This window comes from Pinus tabuliformis, chromosome 8 (genome assembly GCF_031772625.1).
Source record: "Pinus tabuliformis cultivar Carrire ecotype Pingquan chromosome 8, CPIR1, whole genome shotgun sequence".
Taxonomy (NCBI): domain Eukaryota; kingdom Viridiplantae; phylum Streptophyta; class Pinopsida; order Pinales; family Pinaceae; genus Pinus; species Pinus tabuliformis.
Genome location: NC_142294.1, coordinates 108,261,646 through 108,272,008, shown reverse-complemented (window position 1 = coordinate 108,272,008; position 10,363 = coordinate 108,261,646). Strand labels below are relative to the sequence as shown.

At 36.7% G+C, this 10,363-nt stretch overlaps 1 protein-coding gene across 9 annotated transcripts; it reads left to right on the top strand.

Annotated features, from left to right (window-relative positions):
* Positions 1–450: 450 nt before the first annotated feature.
* LOC149234364 (uncharacterized) lies at positions 451–10,103 on the top strand. 9 transcript variants are annotated; one of them, XM_089371813.1, is made up of 9 exons: positions 451–606; positions 776–1,014; positions 2,194–2,277; positions 2,714–2,898; positions 3,034–3,172; positions 3,271–3,330; positions 9,346–9,432; positions 9,526–9,618; positions 9,791–10,103. In XM_089371813.1, exons 2-9 carry the CDS (start codon positions 778–780, stop codon positions 9,986–9,988), a joined length of 1,083 nt encoding a protein of 360 aa, XP_089227939.1. In that variant the 5' UTR covers positions 451–606; positions 776–777; the 3' UTR covers positions 9,989–10,103. The 9 variants fall into 9 exon arrangements, with proteins under 9 accessions (XP_089227939.1, XP_089227941.1, XP_089227943.1 ...); XM_089371815.1 differs by lacking the exon at positions 9,346–9,432 and adding an exon at positions 6,500–6,665 and having other exon boundaries at positions 9,791–9,861; XM_089371817.1 differs by lacking the exon at positions 9,791–10,103 and adding an exon at positions 6,500–6,665 and having other exon boundaries at positions 9,526–9,607.
* The last annotated feature ends 260 nt before the right edge of the window (positions 10,104–10,363 follow it).

The window sequence follows — 10,363 nt, the reverse complement described above, 5'->3', positions numbered from 1 at the left end:
TTTGCACCCACCTTATATGTAAAAACATATAAATATTTTCAATACAACCAAATTAAAATCATATTTTTCCATTTAAAAATTATTAAATTAAAATTAATAAAAATTACACCTAATAAACTTAAACAACAACCATAAAATTATATTATTATTATTATTATAAATATTTTCTAACGTAACCTATAACCAAAAACATTATATAGTTACTTCTTTAGTGATGTGAAAATAAAAAAAATATATTTATTGTTTTAATAACACCTAATAAACTTAAACAACAACCATAAAATTATATTATTATAAATATTTTCCAACCTAACCAAGAACCAAAAACATTATATAGCTACTTAACTAGTGATGTGAAAATAAAAAAATGTATTTACTGTTTTTCACTATGAAATTAACATTTTTGAAAAAGGTAAAGCTTTACTTTTCTTTACAAAACCCCTCCCAACCCAAACTTCGTTTACGTTCTAGAACAAGAAGCAGGATCTGTTCGCTTTTCGCAGGGCGGGAGCGAAAACGAGATTGCAGAGATTTGCGAATTAGGGTTCACCAGTAGCAGACACTCGAACCCCACGATCGGTTCTTCAGTCCATTGACGGCGCCAAGGTATGTTCCATTTTTAACTTCAATGGATTTCCACCCGCACATTCAGTCTTCCACACAGAGAGGAGTACACGCATTTCAGGTTTCTGGTTCAAAATCCAGTGTGTTTTTAGCAGCCACTCTTGTATGTTTAGGTTTTAATCTCTGTGCTGCAATCTGTCACTGTTTGCAGGGATGGCGCTGGCATTTGATGAGTACGGGAGGCCATTTATCATAATAAAGGAGCAGGAGCAGAAGACCCGAATCAGAGGCTTAGATGCTCAGAAGGCCAACATTGCGGCCGCCAGGTCCGTTGCGAGAATCCTCCGCACCTCACTCGGCCCCAAGGGAATGGACAAGATGCTCCAGAGCCCCGACGGCGATGTCACCATCAGTAAGCTTCTCTTCCATTTATTGAATCTCTATTTCTGGGTCGGTAAAACCCCTTAAAAATCTGAAACTAAGTAGAATTTATTTTAAAAAACTTATGATTCGTAAGTAGCAGTTACTTTAAAAAATTTATAGGTTTTCCGAAAAGAGTGAAATAAGCAAATACTCTGCGATCTGCTTACTCTTCCTCACAAACTGTGAGGCCCGCCGAGCTAGATGCTCTACATACGACGCTGACTGCCTACGAAAGCTCCCGAATGGGTGAATGCGTTGAGATGTCACTAACATTGAGAGATAGACACTTTCAAGGGATCTACTTGGCGTAGAGGTACTTTTGGCGGGCTTTTCACTAACCAAGAAACTTCGTTTACAAATTATTTTGCTCAAAATAACACCAATTGCTCGACAGCAGAAGGTTCATAAAGAAATGGAAATTCCAGGAGGCTGAGTTTTCAGAGGGACAAAACTTCCATGGGGCTGAGATCCCCAGGTTCCATTTTGTTGTGTAATTTCTGTATTTCTCTGAGTGCCGTTTTCCTTGAGCGAGCCCTTATTTTTCCTGAGCATTTTAATGAAGGATAAATTGGAGGGCCGAAAAACAAGTTCTTTGGTGTTTGTGGTTGGTTTTCATTCATGTTTCTGTTGCAAATGTTTTTATAAGTTAAAAATTAAAATACCATTATTTTCTTTTCAGCAGTTATTCAGAAAATAATTTACTGGGGTGAATATATTTTTTTGGGAATAATTAAATTGCTAGGAATTTTATTGAGATATGGTATTAGAAATTTAAAACAAGGAATCGTCAATTAAATTGGGATTTTCCTGAACAGGGTTGAGTGAACAGTCCCTGGAATCTAAGTATGAAAAGAGCAAGGTTCAAAATATAATGCAGGTTTTAAAGAGTGATAATAGCAACTCAATAGCAAGGGCAGTAAATACTACATATTTTTAAAGAGTCTGTAAAAATTGGGGGTTTTATGGGAAATGATTGACATCTATGAAGCAGTGAGTTTTCAGTTGATGATTGCCTATAGAGAAAGACAGCCTCTCTCTTAATGCAGCTTCCAGGCTTTTGAACTCACATTGGTTTTTATGGCAGTATGGATTTTTTCCGTGCATTTTCCTTTCTCCAATTCAATGTTCTGTTTTCTTATGTTAAAATTGCATTGTGTTTGTGATTGAGGTGGTTATTGATCTGGAGGGGTCTTTCTTTTGATGCAGTGGTTTGGTGATGCTGAAAAGCTGACAAAGGCCCTTTTCTCATTTGCAAGCAGGCTAGCTCCAGTTATCATATTCATTGATGAGGTGAGCTTAGTTGCTTGTATTCTGTTTTCTGCACTCGCAGATGTCTTAGGCTTGCTATGTTTAGTTAGCCTACCTCTAGTCATCTTTTAAATTATGCAGCATTTAAAGTGAGTTGCAACATATTTACATTTATTTTATGGTATATTTCGATATAGTTGTCCCAGGCTTGCTATGTTTAGTTATCCTATCTCTAGTTATCGTTTTAAATTATGAAGCATTTAGAGTTGCACTTTTTTTAGATTTACCTTATGGTATATGTTGCAAAAAGGGCTTCTTTAATATAATTTTATGTGTTTATCTGGGATTGCTGTTCATCAGAGATTTCTAGGTCTTCTCCATATAATTCTTTATTTGATGCACTGCATTTGGTGCTTAAATTACTTAGTGGTCATTGATTTCTATGGGTTATTGCAGTTACATTCTATCTATTTTGTAGGTAGACAGCATTCTTGGGGCTCGTGGTGGTGCTTCTGAACATGAAGCAACAAGAAGAATGCGAAATGAATTAATGGCAGCTTGGGATGGCCTCCGGTCTAAAGAAAGTCAAAGAATACTTGTGCTGGGTGCTACCAACAGACCATTCGATCTTGATGATGCAGTTATCCGTCGCTTACCTAGAAGGTCTGTTGGACAGAGAACGCTAGGAGTATGATTGCTTGTTTTCTGATTCACTATTTGTGGAATATCTATTATTAGATGAAGGAATTTGTCAGACCTTTATTTGTAAGTCATCATAAATTGCTGTTTTTCTTTTAGGATATATGTAGATTTACCAGATGCTGAGAACCGAGCGAAAATTCTGCGGGTTATTCTTGCTCAGGAGAAAGTGGTGGATGGTTTCAATTTCAATGAATTAGCTTGTGCAACGGAAGGTTATTCTGGGAGTGACTTGAAAGTATGCATGCAATAGTTTCTGTTTTCAATTTGCAAAATTTTCACTGTCTATTTCTTCCACATAGTTTATTCATCTTACAGAAAATTTTAATCTTGTAGAACCTATGCATCGCAGCAGCCTACAGGCCAATTCAAGAACTTCTTGAAGAAGAGAAAAAGGTAAGACTCTATATTCTCATCCACAAATTTAATCCTTCTTAACTGTTGTATTCTCTTCCACTGACTTTGTTTGGTCAGTAGAGAACATTAAATTTTTTTTCTTTCCTTTCATTTCTAATCTTATGCGAGTGAAGATTTCTATCCAGCATTTCTGATGTTGGTTACAAGGAAACTGTTCTGTTACATGGTGGAAGCACTGCTGGTGGGAATCAATAGTCTGCATGATTTTGGAAGTGAGATTGAGAAATACTGCATTTCTCCCAATGCCTGCCTATATTTTATTTCAATTGAATTCAAAGTGTCAAGTAGTGGTTACAAATAGCTCAGGTTCTGTGAATTACATATGCAATGAGCATGGTAACTTTGTATCAGCTAACACAAGTGCTGCACAGCATTATATTCAATGATGGATACCCTAGTGCTTGGAATTAATAGCCTGCATGATTTAGGAATTTGGATTGAGAAAGCATATTTTCTCTAGTGGCTGCCTATATTAACTGTTTCGTTTCAAATTAGTGTTGAAGTGGTTCGTAGAAATAGCTTGGGTTGTGTAAATTATATATGAAATAAGCAGGCTAACTGGAATGAACTCCTACATTTGCCACACCTGTACCTGATATGTTTTGGGTGCATGGGTCTGCTGATTTGCATCTAAAATGCCTCTGATTGGAGGTGTTACTTCACAAACTAGCACCCTTAGATTAAATTAAAAAAAATGATACTAGCCTATTGGCAACTAAGAGGGATGCCAATGTCACCTCACCAACCCTCTTAACCTTAGGGTGACTCTTCTCCAACTCAATGGGGGCTTCCCTAAGATAGGATTGCTAAACCCTAGGAAATAACAACTCAATGTTAAAATAAAGTGTGGCTTTAACAAACAAGTGTTTGATTAACTTCAGAAAATAAGATGGGTGAGTAGACTGAGATTTTCTTTCCCTATACACAAAAAGTCATTATACATATCTTGGGCCAATTAGACAAATCTTTGAGGGAAAACTCAAGTGCCAAAACTATCAAACTCAAGTGCCAAAACTATCTAAATGATGAAAATTTAAGCTCAAGCTAGTGATTTTTTTTTTTGTTTTTTGATTTTTTATTTTCAAATAATAATATACTAGGAAATTTGAAAAAGTTTCGAGTTTTGGAATTTTGATGAGGTGAGGAAAAGACTTTCCTTGTGCCCTTCTAATTAACTCTTTCAGTTCAAGATTGTGGTTACAACCCTCCCTAAATCAGCCATTTTTATTTGCACAAGTAGTGAGTTTGAAGTGCTTGCGTAAGTCGTCCCCAATCTTGTCTAAAACTTTCACCAGCGCCCAAATTCAACTAAGAGCAATTCCCTTTGTGGAATACCTCCAGCCAATGGATCAACTATGAAGCTAGGAGAGATATAATCCTTTATGGAGGTACCCCCGATAACTGTTTGTCCAAAAATCAGATATTGATAACTGTAGTTCAACAAGAAGTAGGTGAGACCGTTAATTCTTGTGGCATTTCATTCTGTTGAAAACTAGATGTTCTATATGGTCAAGCGAGATTCTTATTCCCGGTCAAAAGATCTGAATTCTGGGATGAATGGGGAACTGGTATTAACGTCCTCCTTTTATATCTAATTTGGCCAGTAGGTGGAGCACCGGTGTGCTGGCTGATTGCTCCTGGAGCGGTAGGGCCCCTCACTTTCTTTTGTTCGGCTTTCCCAGGTGATTGGAAGATCTGGCCATAGCTATAGGAATAAGCTGGGGGCGCTCTTGCCAGCCATTGTGGATTCGGTAATTGCTTGCCATTGTGAAAAGGTTGGAAGAGCTCAAATAAGAATAGGGGTCGCCTAATAATAGTAAGTAGGGCGACGCACTAATCTGAACCTATGGATGGAATCAGCCCAATCTATCTATCCTGTTGGCCCCGATTGGAATCCTGTAGGAAAAAACTGGCTTAGTCAATCAATGCTTGAGCAGAAACATCCCTCATCTCGCCGCCCATCCGATACAGCTGGGCATCCGATCTAGGTCAGACCTCATCAAGGTGTCGAGCATCCATAAGGTAATCCGATCAATAAGCGAGAACGAGCGCATGAATGAACCCTTTATAAGTCAGGGGCCTGCCTGTCACTTCAAACATAGAATTGAGATTGATGTGCCTGGATGGATGATTTGGACTAGCTAGATGCCGGTCCACCTCCCCGCTGGCACTACTCCCGATATAGGGATTCGATCCAGCCAAAGCAAGTGCAGGGAAGAATCCAACCGGGCGATTAGTCTTTGTGTTATGAGCTTTCTTGGTGGAAACATGTACACTGGTCTATGTGCCTCACTGATTAGTAATGTTATACCATCCTGTAATAAAGAGACTATAGATATGAAACCTACTCACTATCCATGGTACTTGTTGGCTCTCTCCCTCTTTCACACTGATCTAGCCTCTAAGATCTTTATATAAATTTCTAAGATCTTTATAGATCTTTATATGAAACCAATTCTCAGACAGAGAAGAATGGATATCATGAAGAAAACCTAAATTTTATGGCTATAGAGGATGCAATTCCCAGAGGCCAGGCCAACAAGCCCTTCTGGGCTCATGGGGTTGACTTATTGGGATATTCTTTGGGGTCCAGGAGGCATGCCAATTTGCCATTTGAAGATCCTAATTCTCCTCGCCATTCGCAAATCGTTCGTCTGTGCTTATGCTCAGAGAGGACAGCTCAGCTTGAGAATGTAAGTTGATAATATGTACTGATAGATTTATAGATAGTTTTGTAGCATTGCTGCAAGTCAATATCCAACACTGTGTACTGTTTGATTTAGTAGTGTCAGAGAAGTCATATGGGGAGGATAGGAATTATGTTATGCGGATATGAAGTCCATAAGGTTTATTTCCTAGTATCTAGGTCAATGAAGAGGATAGGAATTGTTCTGTAACTGTGGATAGGAAGTCCATAAGGTCTATAGCCTAGTGATAGCTAGGCCATAAAGTCTATTATCTTCCATGTTAATAGAGTTTATTGTCCACAAAGAGTTTATAGTCCATGAGGTCTTACATTTGTGCATTGTTAATGCCAGTAAATGCACACTAGGTTTTGTTCTCTACGTTATATCATTATAAATTAATGAACTATAAGTTCTATGATTTCATGAGTATCAATTTTGATGTTGATGGATTGCCATCACAGGTTTGCAAGACAGAAAGAACAACAATGTGTGGAGCTTTAACAGCAGCTGGGCTTAAAGCCACTTTCGTTCTCAAGGAGCTTGGCAATCGCTGGGAGCATTACTCTGTCATAACTCTGGTTGACTGCAGAAGCCTCGTTGGCAGCAGCCTATCTGATCATAGTGTTGGTAAGGTTTTGCCAATTCCATATTTGCACATTGCTTTATTTTATTTTGAATTACCACTGCTGCTTCAAAGTTTTGTCTAGTTTTCACAGTATGTTTTTGTATTTATTTACAGTTATCGGTTTCTGTAGGTTTAATTTATTTATGGCATGATTTCTTGCACTCTATGAATTGGGTTTTTCTAGTGTGAGCAGTCATGTTGTTCATGGTATATATGTTGTACAGATACACTTGTATTCAGTAAGAAAGCAATTGTGTGTGGTTCTATCAGCTACAAACAGTATTAGTATATCTCAATTTGTATACCCTTTATTTTTTTATTAATTTTCTTCTGATCAGTTGTGTGAATATTTGTATTGCTTCCCTTGACCCTTATTTTGGTTTCTTGTGGGCACGAAGGTTTCTACCATTCTGCTATTATGAATACCCATCATATCAATGAAACAGGGGACTTTTGGGAGCTGCCCAGACAATGCTCAAATGCACTTGATACATCTATGAGGAATCGAAAACATTTCACAGACATGAGTGATGTCAACTTCCTTATGTGCCAAGCAATTCAACATCCTTATTTAACTCCATCATCTTCACTTCGCACTTCACTTATTGTTGTATTTGAAGGTCCCATGGTGGACGAAATGGATGAATTGAAAAGGGCAATAGGTTTAGAGGATTATATGGGATGCTCTTCTGTTCATGGAGTAGGACCTTCTCTTGCAGTTTTTGATACAGTCAGAAATGGAGCTTTGGATTGTGCATGTGTATATCCCGCATCTTTGCATTCCAGAAAACAAATGAAAACTTTAATTAACTGTATGAAGAGTATCCTCATTGGTGCTGCTAAGCTCTGAGAGAAAGTGTCAGGTGCAGACCTTGACAGAAACCTGACTGTGCAAATGGGATAAAGGATATCATCTAGGAAAATCTTATGTAGCAATTGTTTTCGTTCATGCAAAGCAGTGTTTTTTTGTAGCAGACTTTTATCATTAAATACTACCATATGATAAACAACGATCTTATCTATCAATTTGCAAGTACTGTTTATATTTTTCCCTCGTATCTTTTTAGAGTGAGAATCCCAATTTCAATTTATTGAAAATAAAAATACACAAGTGTGGCCAAGCTCGGAATCCTATTGAGACAATAAGATGCAAGAGAATACACTGAGTCCTTATGTCCTTGGAGCACCTACTACATGAGAAAATAAAAAAAAAATCACCTAGTTAATTCAAGGAAAATGATATAGCCTAAATCCAAAGAAATGCAGAGGTTCCATCTTTCCATAGGCGCATAATAATATTGTATGCATAAGAGATAACATATACATAACACAAATTTTCTCTGCTTTCTTTTATTTGTTGTCACCCAGATGGCCCTGGTTAGTTTTGTAGTCAAAAGTGGTCAAATCTTGTAGTCAATGGCTACAGAATTATTTGATGTTGTTGTCTGACATAAGGTTGTTTGCCTGTGCTGTAGTTGATCTATAAACTGAAGTATAACTAGAGGTGTTCTAGTTTTCAGCGGATATTTTATAGTATCTGAGAATTCATATGTATAGCACAAAGAAGTTCAATGCAATTCTTCACTATTAATAAATATGTTAATAGATAGTAACCTTGTTTTCCTATTAGTGAACAAACATTTACATTCAGTCGGTATACATATTATAGGATTTCAAAACAAAAGGCTCAGTCTTTATAGAAATTTCACATATGGAAATTTCATTATGGCTTTCTAGTGGGAGTGATTAGCTTGTTGGAGACCAGAACTTCAGATGCTACTGAATACAAAAAACACTCTGATTTTCTTTTTTGCCTGCCTTTCTCGAAACCTCGTTCTGGATAATCCACTCATCGGAGGTATGAAAGTGAAGGACTTGAAATACCAACCTTCATCTCCCAGATGCTGGGAACTTGGGAGAGAACGCTGGATGGTTTCAAGATCTCACTTCTGTGGAATATGGTTTCAATATTTTCATGCTGATCCTGAGACCCCGGGTGAGCAATCTGTCATTAGCAGATCCCAGTCTTTAAGTAGTTAGTCCTGTTTGGACACTAGGAGATCCCTCTTTAGCTCCTTTTACTGCTTTCATGAACCCCACCCATCTACTCCTGAACCTGGACCACCTGTAACTCCTGTTACTGATCTTTAGTCAAATCCATGAAGGGAGCATGCCAGGAAAGCATTTTTATTGTTGATGGCATAACTGCTGCAGGTCCAATTAGAGAAAAATTGTTTGATATGGACAGTAACAGAAAACATGAGGGATTCATTGACCCTGCCAAAATTGAGGGAAACAATGGCCAGGAAGCTGGAGAGAACCAAAATTTCGAAGTTGGAGAAAATATACAGATTGTGGTGAGCAAGTAGGAACCTTCCCAACTGGATACTCCATTGAGGATCCATGAGGTTATGCTGGGATATAATATATCAACCTGTTTAAGCACCTTATTTGGCCTGGACTCTAGTATTCGATCCAAAAATTCAGAACTTAGAAAAAGTTACAATATATCCCCTTGTTTAAGTATGAATGAATCTCTTCTAGAAGACACAAAGAAAAGTCGGCAATGAGAGCATTCAGGTATTGAATTTTTCATTAAACATTAATTAAAATGTATTAATACTTATAAGTATCTTAAACATGTATTTGTGTGAAAATAAATTGAATTGGTTTATGTTTAAGGACAAGGCATCCAAGGCGAGGTTAACCAAGACAAAAGTCACTCATCGTAGTGGCGAGAAAGGTTTAAAAGCACTGATAACAACCTTTGTAAGTATATTAAACATGTGATATTTTTTTAATAAATTTTGTACTAGAAGAAAGTCATTGTTATCTAATTTCTCCCTATTTACTGATTGATAGGAACTAAAATATGGAAGACCTCCAAATCATTTGGAAAAGGAGGTGCTGCAGGAAAAGAGATGGGTTGAATTTGTTGTTTGGATGGACTCCATGGTATGTAATCTTAGTTGGATTTCCAATATACTTTTAAACCATATTTTCATTTTATTTTTTAGTACTATTAGATATTATATCTTACTTCATTTTATGGTTAACATTGTATAACAAAAACATGCGTTGTGTTATGTAATTAATACTAACATGTAATATTGATTTTTTTTGTCAGAATGCTATAGGTAATGATTGCCAAGACGATGATCCAAATTATGTTCAACATATATCAGGAGATGATGAGGATGAGGATGAGGATGATGGTGGTGAAGGAGGAGATGATGATGATAGTTGCGGTGTTGGTGATGATGTGGATCAGAGTAATGAGGATGGTCAAGATGATCATGAGGATGATCTTGGTGGTGGTAGCTAGGCATGCACATGCATTGTTTTTTATGAAGAAATTATTGTGTAGAATGACATTGTTATGTTTAGATGGGTGTTGTGAATTTACCCTATATCAATGAGACATTTTGATTTTGTAATCATACGATGAGTTTGATTTATGTATGTTGTTAATTTATCGTAGAATAACGATATTCATGAAATATTTTGATTTGTTAATCATATTTGAATTTTACTTGTTTTGATTAAAAATAATACTGATTTTATTAGTATTATGTTGCTATTTTATACATGTTTTGAAAGTTGTTAATGACATATTGTTATTTTTTTGGATGGATGTTGTCAATTTATCTTAAATTTATTTACAAATGATTTTGAATTGTGATATCTGCTTTAATGATAT